At 38.2% G+C, this 23,380-nt stretch overlaps 2 protein-coding genes across 10 annotated transcripts; one reads left to right on the forward strand and one right to left on the reverse strand.

Moving 5' to 3' along the window:
- Positions 1 to 1,138: 1,138 nt before the first annotated feature.
- Positions 1,139 to 4,303, reverse strand: zgc:113274 (uncharacterized protein LOC552925 homolog). 5 transcript variants are annotated; one of them, XM_059539598.1, is made up of 5 exons: positions 4,177 to 4,303; positions 3,202 to 3,397; positions 1,960 to 2,345; positions 1,813 to 1,883; positions 1,139 to 1,682 (listed from the first exon to the last, which is right to left on the reverse strand). In XM_059539598.1, the coding sequence occupies exons 3-5, from the start codon at positions 2,333 to 2,335 to the stop codon at positions 1,587 to 1,589; spliced, it is 543 nt and encodes a 180-aa protein (XP_059395581.1). In that variant the 5' UTR covers positions 2,336 to 2,345; positions 3,202 to 3,397; positions 4,177 to 4,303; the 3' UTR covers positions 1,139 to 1,586. The 5 variants fall into 5 exon arrangements, 4 of the variants coding, with proteins under 4 accessions (XP_059395581.1, XP_059395580.1, XP_059395582.1 ...); XM_059539597.1 differs by having other exon boundaries at positions 1,960 to 2,370; XM_059539599.1 differs by having other exon boundaries at positions 1,778 to 1,883; positions 1,960 to 2,370.
- On the forward strand, positions 4,265 to 22,970 carry LOC132127633 (protein transport protein Sec31A-like). Of its 5 annotated transcripts, none has more exons than XM_059539591.1 (27): positions 4,265 to 4,428; positions 5,033 to 5,112; positions 5,221 to 5,344; positions 5,912 to 6,110; positions 6,212 to 6,307; positions 8,208 to 8,348; positions 8,939 to 9,081; positions 9,157 to 9,256; positions 9,337 to 9,498; positions 9,583 to 9,735; positions 9,814 to 10,044; positions 10,120 to 10,194; positions 10,273 to 10,320; positions 12,755 to 12,938; positions 13,063 to 13,241; positions 13,457 to 13,583; positions 13,721 to 13,866; positions 14,000 to 14,173; positions 15,604 to 15,744; positions 16,305 to 16,386; positions 17,775 to 18,038; positions 18,979 to 19,014; positions 19,550 to 19,608; positions 19,690 to 19,908; positions 20,006 to 20,116; positions 21,283 to 21,354; positions 22,290 to 22,970. In XM_059539591.1, exons 2-27 carry the CDS (start codon positions 5,034 to 5,036, stop codon positions 22,467 to 22,469), a joined length of 3,525 nt encoding a protein of 1,174 aa, XP_059395574.1. In that variant the 5' UTR covers positions 4,265 to 4,428; position 5,033; the 3' UTR covers positions 22,470 to 22,970. The 5 variants fall into 5 exon arrangements, with proteins under 5 accessions (XP_059395574.1, XP_059395575.1, XP_059395576.1 ...); XM_059539593.1 differs by having other exon boundaries at positions 4,267 to 4,428; positions 17,775 to 17,993; XM_059539592.1 differs by lacking the exon at positions 18,979 to 19,014 and having other exon boundaries at positions 4,266 to 4,428.
- The last annotated feature ends 410 nt before the right edge of the window (positions 22,971 to 23,380 follow it).

Genomic DNA, 23,380 nt, shown 5'->3' on the forward strand with positions numbered 1-23,380 from the left:
ATGACAACGAGGAATTAATAAAAGTCAGAAGAGGATCTATGACTTCTGGAAGCACCTTTTTTAGGAGCTTAGATGGTATAGGGTCTAACATACATGTTGTTGGTTTAGATGATTTAACAAGTTTATAATATTCTTCCTCTCCTATAGTAGACTGAGTGGAACTAATAGTATCGATTTTAGATACTAGTTCAGATAGTAGATACTAGATAGTACTAGTTTAGATAGTAGTTCATAAAGTCATTACTGCTGTGATGTTGGGAAATGTCAATACTTGTTGAGGCTTTATTTTTCGTTAATTTAGCCACTGTATTGAATAAATACCTGGGGTTATGTTTGTTTTCTTCTAAAAGAGAAGAAAAGTAATCGGATCTAGCAGTTTTTAATGCTTTTCTGTAAGATAGGTTACTTTCCCGCCAAGCAATACGAAATACCTCTAGTTTTGATTTCCTCCAGCTGCGCTCCATTTTTTGGGCTGCTCTCTTTAGGGTGCGAGTATGCTCATTATACCATGGTGTCATATTGGTTTCCTTAACCTTCCTTAAGCGTAAAGGAGCAACTGTATTTAAAGTGCTAGAAAAGAGAGAGTCCATAATTTCTGTTACATCATCAAGTTGTTCTGAGGTTTTGGATATGCTAAGGAATTTGGATACATCAGGAAGATAACTTAAAAAGCAGTCTTTTGTGTTAGAAGTGATGGTTCTTCCATACTTGTAACAAGAAGTAGAATTTACAATTTTGGCTATATGAATTTTGCACAGAACTAAATAATGATCTGAGATATCATCACTTGGCTGAATAATTTCAACACCATCAACATCAATTCCATGTGACAGTATTAAATCTAGAGTATGATTTCGACAATGAGTAGGTCCTGAAACGTGTTGTCTAACCCCAATAGAGTTCAGAATGTCTATTAATGCTGATCCCAATGCATCGTTTTCATTATCAACATGGATATTAAAATCACCAACTATTAAAACTTTATCTGCAGCCAGAACTAACTCGGATGTAAAATCACCAAACTCTTTAATAAAATCTGTATGGTGCCCTGGTGGCCTGTATAAAGTAGCCAGTACGAAAAAAAAAGCATATATTTATGTGAACAAAATATAAATTGTGATAAAAGAGGTCTGAATACTTTCTGAAAGAACCATATTTAATATCTCCGAACACGGTTTTATGTACAGTATAACTTTTTAAAGTTTTTCCCCCCTTAGATATAAAACAGAGAATTGTTTTGGGGTTGAAGGTTACTCCATAACTTTGGCATTGCAAGTACCATGCTCTATTAGTTAAGCTACAGGAATATACAAATAAATAAATACATATATTTAAACTGAAACATTAACTTAAGAAATAAAACATGAGTATGAATGATTTCTATAAGTACCAGCATGAACAGAATTTTGATTAAAAAATTATGTGACCACATTTAAATCATTCTGCAGTACTTATTTTGTGAAAGAAATTCCTAAATGAACAGGAAACAGGATTAAGCATCAGAATGTCTTTTTGTTGACATTGTGCTTCATCATATAACATCATGTCAGAAACAAGTCAGTCTCTAACAGGTCTCGCTCTCAGTCCTACTCTGAAGTCTGATGGCCGGGGACAGGAACATCGAGCTCCTCTTTGATTCCTGTCTTGATTTCATCCTGGTCGATGACACTGAAACTGATGATCTAGAAAATGCAGAAAGGTAAATATGTCAGCTGTGAATCCTCCAGTTCATCTCTATTACAGCCGGTTCTGGTTGCTAATAAGGGTCAATAGTTACTGATTCAGTCAGATACTCTTCAGGGGCTCTGTCACCTGTCCTGTAGCTTCAGTTATGTGGCCGTAGAGATTGTGGCGTGTTATGAAACTACTGAGCCAGTCTCGACCTACAGGAATTTAAAGAATCAAGGTAGAGACTCTATCAGCTGAATTATTCAATGAAAGTGTCTCAACAAAACCTACCTGCTAACCTCTGCTCTCCCCAGTTGTTGGGGACGGGAATGTTGTTCTTCTGCGCAAACTCAAAAGCGATTTCTCTGCACTTCTTTGGCGCGAGGCCGTGCACGCCTTCGCTCAGCATGCGGATGTGTTCAGCAAGCTCCTCCTCTAACTCCTCAGACAAGATCCTCCTGGCTTCAGCCGTTCCTCTGTAGCCCACCGTCTTCTCTCTCTTTTCTTCTGCCTTCTTCATGTAGCGCTGCAGGGTGGACCTGCCGATCTTTCTTTCTTTTGCTACTGTTCTGATAGATTTCCCTCGCTTCACTTCAATGAAGGCTTTCTCCAGCTCCTCATAGGTCACTGATCCCCAGTCTGTTTTACGAATATAGTTCCGTGGCATGATCGCTTTCCTGTGGTGATTGACAACAGGACAAGCTGTGAAGAACTGCACACACACACACACACACACACACACACACACACACACACACACACACACACACGTGTCCCTGGACCACAAAACCAGTCATAAGTGTCCATAAATAAATAAGCTGAATAAATAATCTTTCCACTGATGTGTGGTTTGTAAGGACAGGACAATATTTGGAACTATTTGAAAATCTGGAATCTGAGGGAGCAAAACAAAACAAAACAAAGTTTAAAGTTGTCCAATTGAAGTTCTTAACAATGCATATTACTAATCAAAAATTATGTTTTGATATATTTACGGTAGGACACTAACAAAATATCTTCATGGAACATGATCTTTACTTAATATCCGAATGATTTTTGGCATAAAAGAAAAATCTATAATTTGGACCCATACAATGTATTGTCTATTGCTACTGGTTTTGTGGTCGAGGGTCACATATATATTTGTATCTTTTGAAATGAAATATATATATATATTAACAAATATAATAATAATTGTAATAATATTTCACAATATTGCTTCATGCTTCTAAAGATGTTTCATCCAATAAATGCAGCTTTGGTGAACATAAGAGTCTTATGCGTCAAAATAGAATGCATATATCTATATTACATTTCTATATCTTAACAGAAAATGCTTCTGTTTTGCAATTTTTTAATATTTAATACATTTTTATTACATAAGTTAAAATACTGTATTCATATATTCATTTTAAGTCATTAAAACCTTTGTTTAACATTTTTTCAAACTATGGACTTCTGGAGTGTACTGTATGTTTTTATAGCTGTAAAAAATGTACTTTTCAAGTAAAAGAAATACGAAAACAATCTTACCACGTTTCTCTTGCGTTCCTCTCATTTACAGACACTTCCTCCAGATCGTGTGCTCACATGACAAATCAATGCTCAGATGCACAGGCGTCTGATCTTACCCCCGGCTCATCTTCCCCCGACTCAACCTCTACTCTCTATTTATCACCAGAGAAATAAACTGATGCAGTCTGGCCGTTTCTGCTCCAGGATTTGTCCTCTGAAAGAAGAAATGGTTTTGTTTTAGTCTCTGAAGGTATAATATTTCATATGTACTCGAGGAGAAATCTGAAAATAAGTTCAATAATGTCAAGTCATGCTCCTGGGGCACTACACAAGTCTGTCAACGTTCACAGACCGATCATGAGTGTCTTCAAATACAACACATCCTCTTTTGATATAGAAAGCTGTACAGCAGTAAACTAACATCATCTTTTTTGAGTTAATTCATTTTTGAACATGAGCTTTAGATGAGAGGGCTTCTGAATATTGAAGTCCAGTCCATCAATTCAGTTTTTATTTTGGGTGAACTATTCCTTCAAATACACATCAAAAGCTAAACATCTTTGAAAGTGTCTTTCTGAAGGCACTGGAGTATAAATTCAACTTATTCAAGTTCAACAGCAATTTCTATCTTTACTATATTATATACAAATGTTGTTTTTGCTAGTTCTTTGTATTCGGTCACTTCTGCATTGCGCTACAACAGCAACAACCAGTCAAATAAATAAATAAATAAATATGTTCAGACATGTACTGTAATGAGTATCGTTCATATATCCGCAGTAAATAATGAAGATGCTAATCACTCAGTAACATTTAATACCACCGCTGCTAACTGTGAGGAAATACGAACTGCGTCGGCAGTCAAAATGATTTCATGCCATAATAATTACGTGCGCAAATATTGTTTGAAATCGCTTACCCGACACTAACTGAGATTTGACAAGTACGAACACACACAGGTGCCACAAAAACCATAACACACACTTACACGACAACACAACACAGGGCTCTTCCGCCGGAATCAGTCGCCTGAGGGGGAGGGAGGGAGTCGCTACCGGAAGTCGTCACGCCGGTGGGCGGGGCTTGCTGTGCCACGTTGATGGACAGCAGTGGAGACGTGGAGCTCAGTCCATCTACAAGCGAAGCCCACACAAACCTGCGGATCTCAAGACAGTTATCTGTTCAATTCACTCCGAAACTCGCGTTTGTGCGTGGATGAGTCTGTGTGTGTGACCGCGAGAGAAGGTAAACACTTAAAACTAACATTAACCGCTGTGTCGCTGCACTATTATCTGTTTAGATGCACGTTACGTGTCCAGAGTTCACCTCTCAGTCACTAAAACACGTCCGCTGTCACCTCTCATGTACAACACTGCTCTGTTATGAACTTCTCATTCAAGTTATCCTAAAAATTCATTGTCCAGTATCTTGCTAACTGTATAGCTGTAGGTATTATGTCTTAAATTATTTAGCAGCAGGATGTTATTTATTGTTTCCAGCTGCTGTAACACTATTGTTACGATAACTTCTGCTATTATTATTGTCATAATAATATTGGTTACACTTTATTTTAAGGTGTTCTTGTAACAGTGCAGTTATACACTTAAGTGCTGAGTGATATTAATTAACTATAAGTACTTGGTTAGGATTAGGATTTCACTACTTGCTTGTAATTATGCATCATTTTTTGTTATTATAATTGGTCGATCTTTCCATTGAGTTATACAGTCTACTAAACAGAACAAAACGTTATTACCTTGACTTACCGAAACAGCTTGCACATTGACTGTCAATGTGACATTAACTGAATAATCATAGCATGGTCAATGCATGTCTTTTTTAATCATAGGATGAAGCTTAAAGAAATTAACCGAACGGCGATCCAGGCCTGGAGTCCAGCGCCGCAGCACCCCATCTATCTGGCCGCAGGTAACTGCTATCAGCTCTGGACTCAGCTGACATGAGCAGTCTCTCGTGCACTAGCTGTCATGTGTTAAACATACCCTGACGGAGGTGTGTTTGGTGTGATGTGTTCAGGTACGTCGGCCCAGCAGCTCGATGCCTCCTTCAGCACCAGTGCCTCTCTGGAGATCTTTGAACTGGATCTGGCTGATCCCACTTTAGCCATGAAGTCATGCGGCTCCTTCTCCTCTCCACACAGGTGCTGACAAGCTCACATTATCTGCCTGTGCTTTACACTTCTGTCATCTGAACGACCACCAAACCAGTGTCACCACTGAAAACAGTTCAATTCAATTCCCAAAACAGTGGAGTATGTCTTTTATAGTGCCTTTTGATAAGAGTCGGCCCTCATTCGCTTTCATTGCATGTGAAATGTTTCATTTTACATGGAAGCAATAAAGTCACAAATGATAATGGGTTAATGATGATTGAGTTACATTTTTTGTTGTGTGAGCTGTTCTTATAAAACAGAAATCAGGAACCATAAAATGAAAACAGAAAAAAGGCAGGTCGTAATGTATCTCCATTTTGGTGGCTTAATCCTTCGAGTTCTGAGGACAGAAATTAAGCAGAATTAACTTGGATAATCTGCTAAACCAATCACGGCAGATGTTTTCTTCAGCTTTTTGTTACAATAGCAAGGGCATATAATTCCTAAATAATAAAATTAATCCTTTAATGTCGCAATTTCTATTAACAAAGCCAATTTTGCTTACTTGGGGGTTACTTTTGGCCCCCAGGAGTAACCTTTCTGTTCTGTCTCTAGATACCACAAACTAGTGTGGGGTCCACATGGCATTGAAGACCAGAGTTTGCCATCAGGTGTCCTCATCGCTGGAGGAGAGAACGGCAACATCATCCTCTACGACGCCTCCAGAATCATCGCTGGAGACGGTGAAGTCATCATTTCCCAGAGCGAGAAACACACGGGAGCAGTCAGAGCTCTCGACGTCAACTCGTCCCAGGTGATCACCCACACCAGTTCAGTTTGTGCAAGAGTTATTACTTCTCTGTGTCAGCTTAATGCATCAGTACATGACTCTCTCGCTCTTTTCCTCTTCTTCAGACAAACCTTGTGGCCTCTGGGGGAAATGAGTCTGAAATCTACATTTGGGATTTGAACAACTTCAGCTCCCCAATGACGCCAGGACCCAAAACACAGGTGCAGATCTCAAGAAGGAGCTCTAGTCTTGTTCTCGTTTGCTGTGGTTTATGAATGTCATTAGTAGAATGTAATTATATGTTATTAGTTGAAGTTTGAGCGGCGTCTCTCAAGCGGGACACAAGATGAATTAAAATCATTTCAAATAAGCTGAAATTTCACTAAAAATCAAGATATTTCGTATTTAAATTCACACTTCTGAACTATTAAACATATTTATAAGATAAATCCTTAGCCAGTAAATCACGAACGACTGTAAAAGTCACATAAATTCATTGGTTAAAGGTGCTATGGAATGGAAAGCTCATGTAAAATCATTTCTGGAGAATTTCTGCCGTCACCTAAGCCACATACCTTCATCATTGCATTCTGTGGCACCTTTAAAGGCTAAGACCACTTCCAGAATAAAACTTTCCTGATAATTTACTCACCACCATGTCATCCAAGATGTTCATGTCTTTCTTTGTTCAGTCAAAAAATATATATATTTTTTAAGGAAAACATATCAGGACTTTTCTCCATATAGTGGACTTCAATGGTGGCCAGCGAGTTGAACGTCAAATTGCAGTTTCTGTATATAAGATATGTAATGATATCCTCAAAAAAGATATACATGAGCATCTTAGATGACACGGGGCTGAGTAAATGATCAGGAAAGCTTTATTCTGGAAGTGGACTTATCCTTTCAAAAGAGTGGGATCACTAAAGAGCATTAAGTTCTTAAAACTTCTGGAATTCTGAAGTAGGGCTGTGCGATATGGACTAAAAAACTATCATGATTTCTTTGATCGATTTTGCGATTTCGATTTTAATCACGATTTTAACATACAGACATGCTCTACAGTCATAAATGCATTCAGTATGAATTTGAAACACATTTCCTAAAGAAAACCAATTAGAGCTTTATCAAAAAGTTGTAACATGTCTCTAGAACAGATATAAGTCAAAATAATCACTAAGTAAAGGTGCTCATTGTAGCGGTGACTCAAGTGTTGAAATGTATTTGTTGGGCCAGGTTCACACGTACTCCGTCTACAGTGCGTTTACAGTATGTTGTGCAGAAGCAGCAGAGAGAGCGCATTATTGTAACGCGAAAGCACATTAATATAGTGCGTGAGCGTGAATCTCTTTGTTCACACAAAGATTTCCTTTGATCTCGCATAAAACTAGACGTGCGTGCTCAGATACACGCTGCTCTCGCCCGGAGAGAGTGTGCGCACTTAAAACATGTCTCCTCTCACTCAAACTGTGTCCTGTGCACTCGCAACTCTCTCTTTGCTCATGCGCTAGATATTATTTATTTTCGCACCTTTCTATTTCTAACCTTTTCTGTGCAGTGTGAACGCTCTGATCCATTAACATGGGCACGGAAAAAAAATGCACCACAGACAAAGTGTGTGAACCTGGCTTTACGTATGCATATGCCCAGTCTGTTCTGTTCCCGCGCTGCATTTAAGAGCGCTGCATTCTGATTGGATCGGATAGCAGACTGGGAGGTCAGGGCCGTGGAAAATCATGCTATAAAGCGATTTAGAAAACATGCACGCTCAAATCGTGATTTTATGAGGACCTTAATTACCTTTTAATTAATTTAGTTACTTATTTTAATCAGTGGACACTAGTTTATGTAAATTAAACAGCAAAGAAAAAGTTTGGGAGACAAAATATTACAGCAGTTGTCCCATGGGAATCTTGTTAGTTTAAATGAGGGACTTTGAACATTGTTGTAGACGATGGAGATAGGTTGAGAGCAGCTTTGCTTTAAAGGAATCAGATTTTGCCGGGTGGATGGAAAAACTGTGCCAAAAATCCCATAGACTTGAAAAAAGAGCTGATATATTTAGGGATTGACTTGACGGTAAACAACCTTGTCTAATGCTGAGTTTGTTGTTGCTTTCAGCCCCTGGAGGACATCAGCTGTGTTGCGTGGAACAAGCAGGTGCAGCACATCCTGGCCTCGGCCAGTCCCAGCGGAAAAGCTTCAGTCTGGGATCTGAGGAAGAACGACCTGATCATCAAAGTCAGCGACCACAGCAACCGGGTTTGTGCACTTATTCCTTCTAGCCTTAATTTGACTAATCGTTTGCTGATAATAACTTTAATAATGCATAAAAAGTTGGTTTATTTAACTAACAACATAGTATCATGTTAGTACTAGGGCTGTTGATTTAATGTGTAAAATCACTTAATTAGTTATGAAAAATAATGCATCAAAAATTAATAAAGCATGTAATGCTTCCACCCCAGACCTGTGCAGGTTATCTTACATTTCATACAATTGATTGGTGGCACAGTATTGTCTGATTTACCTCAGTTTCAACTATAAAGCCACAGCAGAACTGTTATGCAATTGCGAGCAGCACACAACGGTGATTAATTTCTTAACGGATCAGCATTTTGACTGAATCGGTTGAATCAATAATTCAGTGTCCCATTCATACAGAGAGCCCTTTACTTCATCCCTGAATGAATCCGCTGTTTAAATGAATCGAGTGAATGAATGACTCAATGATTTACTCAAGACGTTTACTGCCACTTACTGGCACTTTTTATTTCTTATGTAGAGTATTATTTTATATAAAAAAAAAAAAATTAGCATGTGATTATGTTGGTGTTTGTGTTGTGGTTCAGATGCATTGCTCTGGTCTGGCCTGGAACCCAGAGGTGGCCACTCAGCTGGTTCTGGCGTCTGAAGACGACCGAATGCCCGTCATCCAAATGTGGGACCTGCGCTTTGCCACCTCTCCTCTCAAAGTGCTGGAGAGCCACACGAGGTAGACATAATCATCAGCAGAGACTCTTACCCTCCTGGAGTCTCCGTGTCCTCATCGGTGTCTGTGTGCTTTCAGAGGTGTCTTGGCCATAGCCTGGAGTGAAGCAGATCCAGAGCTGCTCCTGAGCTGTGGGAAAGATAACCGGATCCTGTGCTGGAACCCCAACACGGCTGAGGTGAGAGATCAGTCGTATGATGAACACTGAGGTGCCACCAAACCTTTATAGGGTGTAACCTGTGATGCCTTTTCAATCAGGTCCTGTATGAGCTGCCTACCAGTACTCAGTGGTGTTTTGACATCCAGTGGTGTCCCAGAAACCCAGCTGTGCTGTCTGCTGCTGCCTTTGATGGCCGCATCAGCATCTACTCCATCATGGGAGGAAGCAATGACAACGCCAGTACTTTACAGGCTGAACAGGTACAGGTGAACTCTCAACACAAGCCAGCTTTCTCATGAGCTTGATCTGCTCACAGTTGCTCCTGATGTTCTTTGGCTCAACAGTTAAGTAGCTCATTTGGAAATATGGATCCTTTTGGTACGGGGAAGACTCTGCCGCCTTTACAGCTGCCTCCGACCGCCCCGTCCCAGAGCACCGTCACGCCCCTCAAGAAACCCCCCAAATGGATCTGCAGGCCAGTTGGAGCGTCTTTCGCTGTAAGCGACCACAGATCTAATAGACACCTTAAACATGGTGTGCTTGTTTCTAATCAGTTTTTGTATTTTCATGAGCAGTTTGGTGGAAAACTGGTCACTCTGGACAACATCAAGCCAGCAGCCCAACAGCCCCAGCAGACTGCCGCCCATGTGGTTCATATCAGTCAGGTTGTGACCGAAACAGATTTCCTTGATCGATCGAACCGACTTCAGGAGACGCTCACTGCAGGACATTTCCTTGAGTACTGCCAAACCAAGATTGAAGCTGCTCGGAGTGAATTTGAGAAGACTGTCTGGTCTTTTCTGAAGGTGGGACACTAGAATAGTTTATAAGCTGTTGTACTTGTATTACCGAAGTTGTAACCAATAGATTTATGTGCTCAGGTGAACTTTGAAGAAGATGCACGAGGGAAATATTTAGACCTTTTGGGATACAAGAAGGAAGAGCTCGCTTTAAAGGTATTTCTGTGCGTCCGCAGTGTTTGTGGTGTGAATAGCTGCTTCTGCGTCTTGATTAATTCTGCTTGTGGTTTTCAGATTGCATCAGCATTAGAACAGAACTGCAAATCTGATGAGGACGATGTGGTGAGTGTACCGGTCATTGTGTTTTAGCTAACGGTTAATCCTTTCTATTTTGAGCCTTTTTGAGAACCAAGCAAAAAGATGCTGGTGCTTTAATCAGGGTTCATACAAGGTGCTTGAAGTACAGTTGAAGTCCTGGAAAACAGACATATTTTTGAGAAGCTACTTGAATTTTTAAAGGGCAGTATATTTGAAATCATATTTCGTGTTATTTTCTTTCCTTGATAAAAAAGTATCTTTACGCAAAATTAACGTTGCAGCGTAGTGTGTCTGAAGTAAATACAGAGCTGTTTCGCCGGGCTTTTAGCAGGTGAGGTGAAAAGCGGTCTCGTGATATTACTATAAAGTTGTGTTTGTGGTGAGACTTTTGATATTGTTTGGTCTTTTATTGCATTTGCTGTTCATTTGGGTTTCATTTGGCTACACATATAAACTCTGACACGTTATTTACAAGTGTGGAGCACACCTCCATCATTTTTTAAATATCAGTTTACTCAACTGTCAAAATAATCAGTAGATTTCTTGATTACCAAAATAATAATTACAGCGCTAGATTAGTTCAAATATTTCAAAATACAACTGCATTGTTTTGATTTGTGTGATAAAAAGACAAATCTTAAAAATAGTATTAACATATTGTCTCATTCTAGTGAACCAAGTATCTGTATTTTGTCTCATCTCGTGGGCTGAGTGTATTGTCACACACCCTAGAGAGGATAAGGGGTTATAAAGCTCATAAGTTCCCAAGTGAATGATACAACTTTCATTCTTCAGGATAATCGTATTCATGAAAAAAAATTGCCATAATATCCTTTCAAATGTTAAAGTTGTTTCAGTCGTTGCATGCTGTTGTGCCGCACTTCATTTGTGCCATTTAGTTTTATTAGATTTTCAAAGATAATATCAATATTGTTTGATAAGTGAGATCTCTGACTTTAGTCCTTAAAAACCAAAAAAGCTGTGCTTGAAAAGTCCTTGAAAGCTCTGGAATGTCATTTAGCAGTTTCTGTACGAACCCGGTTTAATTCATTACACAAAACAAGACCGCAACATGTGCTTTCCTCTAAACTAGGGGAAGTGAAAGTGAAAGTGCTGTTTTTTTTTTTTAGGAGTAGATACTTGCATAAATAAAACGTTCAGCAGCTCAATTCTTTTTTAATTGATATGCCAAACAAAGTGTGCATTTTTTTTACTAACAATTACCTCAAAGTAAACCCTTGAACTCTTTAACTGAAATCTTTTAGTGCATGATTGGCAAATTTCTTGCAATTTTTTTATTTATTCTAAAACACTCATTGTGGAAGCCTAGTAAATTGTGAACAACATGTTGTGACATATTGTTTAGCCCACCCTTGCCATTTTAAATGCTCCCTAAGAATTACATAAACTTAATTCAGTCATGACAACTTTCGGGATTAAATGATCAAATCTTTAACAATGTAAATAGTATGTGCATAGGTTTGGTCTTGGTGGACTAGATCTGCTACACTGAAGCTGCAGAACAAGTAGACTTGCTTCTACTAAATGCTCAGATCATAACATGAAAAGGAAACATGCTGCTGCCCGGAACCGATCTAGACAGGTGGAGCTGGGGAGGTAGTGGGCTAACATGAGGACATGCATAGAGTACAGACATAGCATTCATTGAATATGTCCTGGTTATATAGGCAATCCATAATGAGTATGTGAATCCGATTGGCTGGAAACACTGAAATGAATGAACCAGTTAGAAACGCCAGTAGTGTTTCATGGCTTGTAATCTAGGAAATACTTACTGACTAGGGTCATCTGAATGGTGTTCACTCATGAGATGAAGATTGTACTCATATTTTTCTTTAAAAAGAGTTTGAAAATGTTGCAATAATGTGACCTTTTAAAAGTAAAAGAGAATCCTCTTCCATGATTCTCAGAGACAGAGATTTGCTTACAGTTGTACAAGACATGAACCTCATGCATTTTAATAATAGTTTAAACACCAGTAAAGAGGCATTTTAGTGGCGTTTCTGATCAATTATGGATACAAATGAGAACATTTGACAACTATTAAAAAATAAAATGAAGTAAAATGACAAAGAGGCCTATTTGAAATATATATTTTGTGTTCTGGGTTGGGATGCATATGCATTTTTTACATAAATATCATATGCATTATACGGATAGCTATTTAAAAATGTAGTAAAAGTTAGTAAAAACTACACATACATAAAAATGCCATTGAAGCAATTTAGTCTGATCTTAATCCAAGTAATTTCTTACTGTGATTATTGCTGTACTTAGTGTTTGCAACTAGGATTTGAGCTTTGAACGTGTATTGTTTTTAGTGTGTGTGTTTTGTTTTTTGCTTTAGAAATGACATTCAAAATTTTTGTGGTTGCAATTAACCAGCAAGAGGAAGCAATGCGCATGTTTTTCACTGTCATATATTTTTCTCATCAAGGCTGAGAAGAAAGGCAGTGTAGAGGAAGAAGAAGAAGAAGAGCCGCCTGCCGCGGAGACATCAGACCTAGACCAGATTCCTTTTGAAGAAGAAGAAGAAGAAGAAGAAGCTGCTGCTGAGGAGACGTCCATCACAGACATTACTCCAGCTCCTTCAGACACCGTTAACCTCGAAGCCAGCCAGGGCAAGTGTCCTTACCAGTGTTCAACCTGCACTGATAGAACCAACGTTAATGGAGCACATCAAATCAGGGGTCAGGTTCTTCTAAAGGAAGTGACTTTTTACTACTGTCTTGTTTTTTCTTTCAGACGCTGATGGGCTGATCACCCAGGCGCTGCTGACTGGAGATTACGAAGCTGCGGTTAACCTCTGTCTGCATCAGAACCGGATGGCTGACGGCATCATCCTGGCGATCGCTGGAGGTCCTGAGCTCCTGGCAAAGACTCAGAAGAAATACTTCAGCAAAACCCAAAGCAAAATCTCGAAGGTGAGGTCGTGCAGCAGCACAGTAGACGTGCTCCTAATGTGTTGCTGTTAGTTCAGACCCGACTAAGAACCAAACCCGTTTCCCTTTATTTCAGAGTCATTGATCTATTTAATGACTTCCAACACTTAGTAGGAGTAGTTGATGTTGAATTGTGTGAATTGCATGTCTTGGCGTTTGCTCTAGCAGCTCTGATGTCAGATCTCCGTGTGTTTTAGCTCATTAGCGCAGTGGTGATGAAGGACTGGTTGGACGTTTTGGAGACATGTGAGCTGCAGAGCTGGAAGGAAGCTCTGGCTGCAGTGATGACTTACGCCAAGCCAGACGAGTTCTCCTCGCTCTGTGGTGAGTCCAGTCTATTCACATCGTAACTCATACTGGAGTCATACTGGTACTTTAAATAAATAAATTCTGTTATAATTAATGTTCTTACGTGTCGCATCTTTTGTGTGTGTGTGTGTGTGTGTGTGTGTGTGTGTCAGGTGTGCTGGGCTCCAGGCTGGAGGCTGCTGACGACACAGCGCTGCAGGCTCAGGCCTGTCTCTGTTACATCTGTGCAGGCAGCGTAGAGCCGCTGGTGGCCCACTGGGTCAGAGCTCAGGACTCCTGCGGCCCGCTGGCACTGCAGGTGAGGCTCACACAGCCCTGATCCAACTCCATGTTCTCCAGCAAGACCTGGTTTTATTGCTTGGTGTTTTTATATGTGTGAGTGAACACCGTAGGAGCAGTGAAGGTGGTTGTGACTGTGTTGGTGTTTGTAGGAGCTGGTTGAGAAGGTGGTGGTCCTGCAGAGAGCTGTGCTGAGAGCTCAAGGTGGTGTTTCTCCTGATACGGGTGCACTGCTGGCAGAGAAGATGAATCAGTACGCCAGTCTGCTGGCATCACAGGGCAGCTTACACACCGCCATATCCTACCTGCCCACCAACACTCAACAGGTGACCGTCAGAAGTGTGCCTTACTTTGGTGGATGCTCACACAAGAGAAAGTTTACAATTGCTTTTGCAAAAATAATGTGTTGAATTATTTCCTGTAGAGCTCTATATCAAATCCTAATAGTGGCAAGCACTAAAAACAGGTTTAAACATGGTGTAAAATGAGCCGATTGCACATGTGACTGCAGTTTTAGGGTGAACACTAATGTCTCCCGATGCATCCTGCAAAACAAATCAATGTGTGTCTTTTGTAAAATGCAGTAATTGGTATAAAGCAAGGATTTCAGCCTTTGCTGGTTTGGGTCAGAGTTGTGATTTGTTAATTAAAACTACAACTAAAATAATTGGAAAATAGTTTTTTGTTCAAGTAAGCTGAAATATAAAAATATTAGATGAAAAATAATGTTTATGAAGTGTCGCCTTGATAACTAATTGAAATAAAGTAAGTTCAAGTACTAAAATTACTAAAGCTAAAACTGAAGAAAAAATAAAATCAAAGCTATATAGCTAAAAAAAATAAAATACAAATAGTCAAAATAAAAAATTTCAACTACAATTTACAATTAAAAATAAAAGCTAATTTAAAATATTAATAAATACTAGAGTAGTAAATATCAATATTACAAAAATAACACTTCATTGACTAAATATTCAAAATCTGTTACAAATATTTTATTAACAATGATAAAACTAAGCAATCTTACTTGATGTGAATGCACTTTTATGGGGTTTATTAAGTTTAGTTTGTCCTACACAGATTTGTGAATATTTTGGGCCTGAAATGTTTAAATGGTAAATTCCATTTAAATAAAATTTAAATAAAATAAAAAATTAAACAAGTAATAAGTATTAATAATTAGCTATTAATTATTAATAATTAGTTAATAATTAAAAATAGGCCAGCTGCTAAGGGATTGGAGTACTCGGCATGCATTTTGCTAAATTAATGTTACTAATCATTTATTAATTTATGGTTCATTTTAATAACAATGATAATAAGAATTCCTGAAAATTGAGTTTAAGTCAAACATTGAGTAGTGTCACAAACAAAATCTCTCATGACCACAAATCAACTTTGGGTTGTGTTAGATGGCCTTAACTACTGTGTGTTTACGTTTAATCATTTGAAACAATGCACCTCATGTGTACATGTTTTTAAATTGTACTTGATAAAATGTGATAGATATTAGTTTTGTGAAGGATTGCCACAGGTAAGATGCCTTTAACCCCCTTAAAACCACTCACAATCCCAACCACCAAACCAGTGCCTAAGCTGACCCCCGTCCCGCCTCAATATCAGCAGAAGTGTTTGACAGTACAATATGAACACAGTAACTACACTGTACTTGTGTTTTGATGTAAGAACTTCGTAGTTAAAGCTGGGGACTGCAGTGTGATGTTGTTTGATGCAGCTGATGTGTGTTTGTGTGTAGGTGGCTGTGCATCATCTGCGTGATCGTCTGAGCAGAGCTCTGGGTCATCATCAGCAGTCTGAAGTGATGCAGACACACACAGCACCTGCACCTCCACAGGTCCCCGTGCAGCCCGCCGCACACACACAGTATCATCCACAGGTACAGCCTGCTTGGGCTCGAAACCGCTCATTTAATACCAGACTTCATGAGAGCTGAACAGTAATGCATCTCCAAGAGTCTTTGTGTTGTTTCTTTCATATCATATGTTTTTATCTTAAAACATCTCTATCTTCACCAGCCGTATTTCCGGGAAAATGAGTCGCAGCAAACGTACAAACTTGCACTTAAGAGGAAAAAACCAAACAGTCTCATGCGTGTATGAAGCAGATTTTATTACATTCTGAAATAATGTGAAATATTGGTAAACATCTACAAACATTATAAGCACTATAGAAATAAATCTTTCCTTTTCTGTTCTGTTCTGAAAGCTTTAAAAGTTTAAAGGTTTGTTATGGACTGAGGGAAAACCAATATAAATATTGGCATTATATCAAGCTAAATGAAGCGTAATATAATAAACTGTCAGAAGTGGCATTAAAGACATTTTATAATGTTGCAAAAGATTTCATTTTTTGTTTATTTTCCTAAAAAGGAATCCAGTGTGTCACCGTTTCCTGAACAGGTGTCTGAACAGGTTTGGGTCTCTCGTCTGTCCTCAGGTGGAGTCCTGCGCTCCAGGCTTCGGTCTTCAGTCTCCAGTGAGTGCGTCTGCTCCCTTCATGATCTCCCAGCAGTATCAGAGTAAGTGTACGCTGGTTTCCTCACTACACGTTAAAAAGCTTTCAGCTATCAGTTTAGCTGCTTCTTACCTCTCAATCTTTCACCTGTAAAGCTCAAGCATTCATGTTCGGCTTTGTGAACAGTGAAGCCCGCCTTTGATTTAATTGGTCATGTCAAGCATTTTGACATTAAAGAGATGTTTGATGAACTCTTTCTGGGCAGCTGGTTTTACAATAAATTCATATTTTCAACAACTTGCCAATCAAGTGCCCACAGAGCAAAACAACACAAAAACAGTCCAAAACCACCTAACGTTTGAGCAGGTACTTCTTTCTATTGAGTAATTAAAGTTAAAAAGTACAATCTGTATTGTATGAATGTAATTTGGACGTACTATATTGACCCTGGAGCACAAAAGCAGTCTGAAGTTGTATGAGTCAAAATGATCTATTTTTCTTTAATGCCAAAAATCATTTGGATATTAATTAAAGATTATGTTCCATGAAGAGATTGTTATTTCCTACAGTAAATATATCAACACTTAGTGTTTGATTAGTAATATGCATTGTTAAGAACTTCATTTGAACAACTTTAAAGATGATTTTCTCAATATTTAGATTTTTTTTTTGCTCCCTCAGATTCCAGATTTTCAGACAGTTGAATCCCAGCCAAATATTGTCTGATCCTAATAAACCATACATCAATGCAAAACATATTTATTCAGCTTTCAGATGATGTTTAAATCAAAAAATATAGACCCTTATGATTGGATTTGTGGTCCATGGTCACATATCTGCCATGTTGTCAATGTCATGTGACCAACCGGCATCAGTTGCATCATTTCAAGTTTTCATTTAATGTTATTCATGCTTTCGATTCCAAAAAAGTTTTTTTTTTTTTTTTAATAGTTTGTTTTATTTAAAAAATGCAATTAGAGGTGGATTTTGACTTTCTCAGTAAGCATCTTGCCTGGATACACATGGAAATCCACTAAAACAGGCTCATAATAAACCACAGAAGCTAGAAGTGCACAGGCAAGTGACACTCACTAAAAATCATGTTATTATAGTAATTTATTTTGACTTGTATAACCACTATTTCCAAGGTTAAACTATGGTTAGTGTAGCAAAACCATGGTTCATTTGTGGTCACCATAGTTAACTTTTTTTTGTAATAAAACTGTGGTGCAGGAATGACAGAGTTCACCAACAAGCGTGAACTTAAGCGATGCATGGTGTTTTTTACAAATGCTGGCTGCTGTAAAATCTTTGCATGAACTTTTTGCTCAGTATGTACTCTGGTGTATTTTAACAGTTAAAGATCATTTGACTAGAGCAGTTTATTAATGTTTGCACGCTGTGAATGACTGTGTGCATATGCCTGTTGTCTCCTCTCCTCATGATCTTCAGACTATCCTCAGCAGTTCACGCCAGCCGCCGGGTCTCCTGGCATCTATCAGCCTCTTCAGTACTCTCCCTCGTCCTCCTCTGTCTATCCTCCACAGTTCATGCCCCCTGTCTCCTCTCAGCCGTTCTCTCCTCCTCCTCTCTCTTCTGGCGTGTCTTTCCAGCACGGTGGGCCGGGGTCGCCCACGGCTTATCTTCCTCCTCCGGTCTCCAGAGCTCCAGGTACTCAGACCGACCCCGCTCTGATCCCAGCCTCCCAGAGAACAGGTCTGAACTCAGCAGCAGATCTGAGACATACAAGCACTGACTGAACAAAAGCATCAGCTGTTTCACACATACTGTAGTCAGAAGCCCTTTCTGCTCAGCAAACAGTAAAAACTGCAGTTTGGTGGAATGTTATTACAATTTAACACAACAGTTTTCTCTGTGAATATATTGTGAAATGTAAGTTATTTCTGTGATGCTCCGCTGTATTTTCAGCATCGTTCCTCCAGTCTTCAGTGTCACATGATCTTCAGAAATCATGAAAATATGATGATTTGCTGCTCTGTTGCTGTTCACTTAATAATAGTTTTAATATGAATGTTAAAAACATCTATTGGAAATAGAGACATAATATTACAATGAATTCTGTCACTTTTGATTAGTTATTTGCATCTATATATACACACACACACATCGTGTGACACTGAAGACTGGAGGAACGATGCTGAAAATACAGCTGCACATCACAGAAATAACTTACATTTTAAATTATATTCACATAGAAAACAGTTAATATAAATTGTAATGATATTTCACAATATTATAGTTTTTTGGATCAAATAAATATAGCCTTGGTGAGTTTGAAAAGGCTTCTTTCAGAAACATAAAAAATCCTAAATATTTCAGACTTTATATATATATATATATATATATATATATATATATATATATATTATAGATAGTAGTTGTTGTTCATTAAAGCTTTAACACAGCTGTTACAGGTAGGCTTGCAGACTCACTTAAATCTGATTTTTGAACTAATAAAGGGTGATTAAAAGTGGTGTATACTCGAGTTGTACAAATCATTGCCAGTGGTGTACTGGTGCTGTTTATTACATGTTTATAACATGAGTTACATAAGTTTATTGGAGTTTTAATCTAAAATCTGTTGCGTTTAATTGTGATGGACATGTCATGCGTCAGCTACCTTATGTATTCACAGGAGGATTAAATCAAGACTCGGCCTGGTCTTTGGAAGGTGAATTTATAAAGAGAGTTATAACAACCTAACATGGAGGACCGTGATTGGCCGTCTTGGGTTATCATTAATAAATAATTGCAAGATTCACTAGAATGTTTCCACAGTGATTGTTTTTCTCAAGTAATTCTAAAATGAATTAATCACTCATTTATGATCATGATATTATAATCAAGGATTGGCTGTAAGTAGATTCAAGCACATAAGCAGTCATTTAACTCTGTATTTGCACGGTAAGTTTGGTAAACATCACTGTGGCTGTAAATAACTCGTGCCTTAAACTTCAAATGGCTTATTTTGTTAGTTGTCCAATATGATTGATTGTTTTCTTGTGATCAGTGGTGCATGCAGAACAAATCATTAACTGTTGAGTCCTGCAATAGTTGTGATTTAAAAAGCTGCTTCCAATCAGCATGATATAAAATTCATTAACAACTCTGTTCCCCATTCTGAGAGTTAAACTAGCTCCAGGTTGGACCATGCATTGGCACCAATTGAAATCCCAAATGAAATGATCCCTCCTGTTCCTCTGCAGGACCTCAGAACGGCTGGAACGATCCTCCCGCAATCAACAGAGCTCCCAAAAAGAAGAAGGTGAGTTTGAAGATTGTCTGCTTGCTCATAACCTACATGGATTGGACTTTCAGAAAAACATCCAGTGCTTTTGGTCTCTAGATGCCAGAAACCTTCACTCCACCAGCCCCCATCACAGCACCCATCATGACCCCTCTAGGAGACCCTCAGGCCCCTCAACAGGGTCCCGATCACCCTGTGGGCCCAGCCACCTTCAGCCCCATCCAGCAGCAGCCACTGGGACCCCCGGGCAGAAACCCCAGCATGCCTCAGGGCAACATGGAGGGTGCGCCTGGAGCACCAATTGGAGATGTCATAAAGGTATTTGTTTATGTACAATAAACCTATAATGCTAACCTGGAAGCGATTGTACACTTGGTGTTTTACCCATATTATACTCTATTCCCATCCACTTCAGTCCATACCAACTGAGAAGATCACTAAGAAGCCAATCCCTGAAGAGCACTTGGTTCTGAAGAACACTTTTGAGGGACTGATCCAGAAATGCTTGGCTGCTGCTTCAGACCCGGTTTGTTTACAATGAAGCGACACTATTAAAAAAATCGCTTCAAAGCTACAAAAAAGCAAATCAGATGTGCAAGTCAGAAATCATTATTGGGTATTGATAACATTGACTTAATTATTTATAAATATAACTATTTATGATATTAATAAATGCCGGGCTTCAGAAGTGCTAATGAGTTAAGGATTCACATAAGCCTGGTTCTCATGTGAGTGTGACCCATCAAATATAACTAAAATATAAATTAATAATAGTGAAAATATTATTGCACGATTTCATTTTTTATATTTATATATATATATACACACACCAAAAAGTGTTTTAAATATCAGATATGCATGTTATTTTTTTTTTTATTGATATTTTCTTAATTAATTTCCGGTGTCCTTGCTGAATAGAAATATTCATTGTTTTCAAAAAGCAAAAAAAAAAAGTCTTCGCGATGCCAAGTTTGTGAACAATATAGTCTCTCATGTATTTCTCATGCTGTTTTTGTATGGTTTATCCCTAGTTTTCTTTTCCATATTTACTACTGAATATGCTATTAAGTTCATGCAATTTATTTCAATACTTGTCAAAAACAGTACTTTCAGTTGATACATTACTATAAAAACTATAAAAAAGGTTAACAACAGTATGAATTAATAAATTTAATTGCTATTTATTTTAAGATATAAAAAATCTACTTCTTAATGATATTTCTACTCTAGTTCATTGTTGAAATATAAACATTTAAACATTGACTTATTTTCATGACAAAATGATTCAATCATGCATTAATTATGATATCAGGTTAAGTTAAATGTTTAAAAAAAAATGTAATACAGTACATATCTTTAGCAAAATGTGTTTCTAGAGTTAATTTTATTAAACTAACATATAAGAACTTTGAATGGTTTTCCTGAGGTAAATATAACGATGTGTGATGTTGTCTACATATGTCTCATTAGCTATTGACTAAACATGCATACCATCTGTAATTCATTTTACCAAATAATCTTATTTATTCAAACTCCCTCTGAAAGGCATCTTGACCAACATACAAGTTATTACCCGTAGTAAATATTACTACTACTACCAAAGAATGTTTGTTTGCATGTTCTTCTGTCTGTATCCTGTTTCAAATTTCCCAGCATTCCAAGTAAACAAGTTTTCCCCCTTCATCCTAACAGCAAACCAAGAGGAAGTTGGATGATGCTCATAAGAGGCTGGAGTATCTCTATGACAAGCTGAGAGAGCAAACAGTGAGTGTTTTTTACTGTGAATCAACCTGTAATCTAGTGGTTAAATCACAAGTAGGGCTGTGCAATGTGACAATTATTGATCACAGACGTTAAAAATGTCATAGACGTTAAAAAGCATTGCATTAGCAGCGCAAAAGGTTGTGGGTTCAATTCCCAGGGAACACATACTGGTAAAAAAAAAAAATGTGTGGGCTGAATGCACTTTAAGTTGCTTTGGATAAAAGCGTCTGCTAAATGCATAAATGTAAATGTAGAACACATCAAGTCAGTTACTGTTCTGGCGCTTCAGTCTGAAAATACTGTACAACACCACATGCATTCAGATAAGTGTTAATTCAGCTGTAGAGTTACTCTCACAGGACACTGCATTTATTCACCGTCACCAAAGTACATTATTTGCATGTGCTTTAAAGCTTTGCCGGTTAAACGCTTCATTCGCGTGCTGTTCTGACATGTGCTTTTCTAATAATCCTGTCACACAGCACCTGATTACTGAACTAATTTATCTTTTGCACTAATGATGTCAAAACACACATGGTTTATATATAGACTCAGTTGGTTATGTCTAAAATGAAATCACTCACATGGTGTCCCAAACCTGTATTAATTTCCTTATTGTGCTGAACACAAAAGAAGATATTTGGAAGAACTTGTGTAACCAAGTTGCTGGCAGGAAAAAAATCCTATGGAAGTCACTGTGGACCAGCAACTGTTTGGTTTTCCTCTTTCTTCAAAATAACATTTACGTTCAGCAGAAGAAAGAAACTCAGATTTAAAACTAATTTTGAGTGAGCAAATGATGGTACAAAAATTAAACACTGTGACAAAGTTCTGATGATATCTATGCCATATCACCCAGCCCTAACCACAAAATACTGCTTTTAAATATAATTTTTTTGCAATGTTTTGAATGCGACACACTCTCTTGTCTCCAGCTGTCTCCAGCTATAATCAGTGGTCTGCACAGTATGGCCCGCAGCATCGAGTGCCGCTGCTACAGTGACGGACTCAACATCCACACACACATCGTGAGCAGCAGCAACTTCAGCGAGACGTCTGCCTTCATGCCCATCCTGAAGGTGGTGCTGACACAGGCCAACAAACTGGCTGTTTGATGTCCACCGTCTGTAACACACAAACCAACAAGTATTCTCAACCCCTCAAGCCATCTTTCCAGGACCAGTTGTGCATATACTTAACCGATCTGGTTTACAGCGTTCTTTTATCAGTTTATTCTTTGTATTTTGTCACATGTGTTTTCATGTTGCTGCTATTATTACATGTTTGTAATCATGGCAGAGCAGAGTGCAATAGGGCTTTCCCCTTTTATGTCTCCAGTTTTAATGGTAAATTAGCTTCATAAAATGAAATGCCAGTTTTATGCTTTACTGACGAATAGCAGCAGGCTAATCGTTTCCAGTGCACCGTGCATCATTCTTGATTTATGCTATACACTTGGCATTATTATTTAGATTTTTAAGATGTTTACGATTATCGCAACCTCTCTGCATTTCAATTTATTTTCCGGGAATCTTATTTGATTCACGTTATGACATCATTTCTGCAGATGAAGCTTGGATGTGGCATCATCGTAACATGATCAATGAATTTTTATTTGATTTAGTATTTGGCATTCATACAATTAGAAATTTATGATTAAATCTTGGTTTGTGTTTGTTTCATAATAATGCTGCCTGTCTTTATAGTACATCACTACATGTTTTAGAAATCTTTTCAGATCTTACTTCTGAAACAGAGGCAAAAGAAACAGGATCTGATGTGTGAAAGAAAAAAAAACAAAGGTCTGGCTTTTTTTTTTTTTGGTCTTTAATCACCGTCTCAGCCAGCTATCCTTCTGTTAATAAGTCCGTTTTGAGCAATTTTTCCTATGGCTGCACAAAAGTCTGGAGGCTTGCTCTAAAACGTTGGATTTTTTATGCAATCTGTGTACTGTCTCAGTAATTGAGATTGTACTGTAAATCTGATGACTGTTTTGCAGTTTTAATAAAAACTAATTGAGACCACT

Source organism: Carassius carassius, chromosome 45, assembly GCF_963082965.1.
Source record: "Carassius carassius chromosome 45, fCarCar2.1, whole genome shotgun sequence".
In the NCBI taxonomy this organism is placed as follows: Eukaryota; Metazoa; Chordata; class Actinopteri; order Cypriniformes; family Cyprinidae; genus Carassius; species Carassius carassius.

What these genes read in the sequence shown, in the direction of transcription:
- zgc:113274 (XM_059539597.1), bottom strand. Translation starts at nt 3,226, where the DNA reads ATGAGAGGAACGCAAGAGAAACGTG. An exon ending in AGGAACGCAAGAGAAACGTG is followed by an intron (nt 2,371 to 3,201) that starts GTAAGATTGTTT and finishes AGTTCTTCACAG; the next exon opens with CTTGTCCTGTTGTCAATCAC. An exon ending in GGGAGAGCAGAGGTTAGCAG is followed by an intron (nt 1,884 to 1,959) that starts GTAGGTTTTGTT and finishes AAATTCCTGTAG; the next exon opens with GTCGAGACTGGCTCAGTAGT.
- LOC132127633 (XM_059539591.1), top strand. Translation starts at nt 5,034, where the DNA reads ATGAAGCTTAAAGAAATTAACCGAACGGCGATCCAGGCCTGGAGTCCA. An exon ending in GGAACCCCAACACGGCTGAG is followed by an intron (nt 9,257 to 9,336) that starts GTGAGAGATCAG and finishes CTTTTCAATCAG; the next exon opens with GTCCTGTATGAGCTGCCTAC. An exon ending in AGGAAGAGCTCGCTTTAAAG is followed by an intron (nt 10,195 to 10,272) that starts GTATTTCTGTGC and finishes TGTGGTTTTCAG; the next exon opens with ATTGCATCAGCATTAGAACA.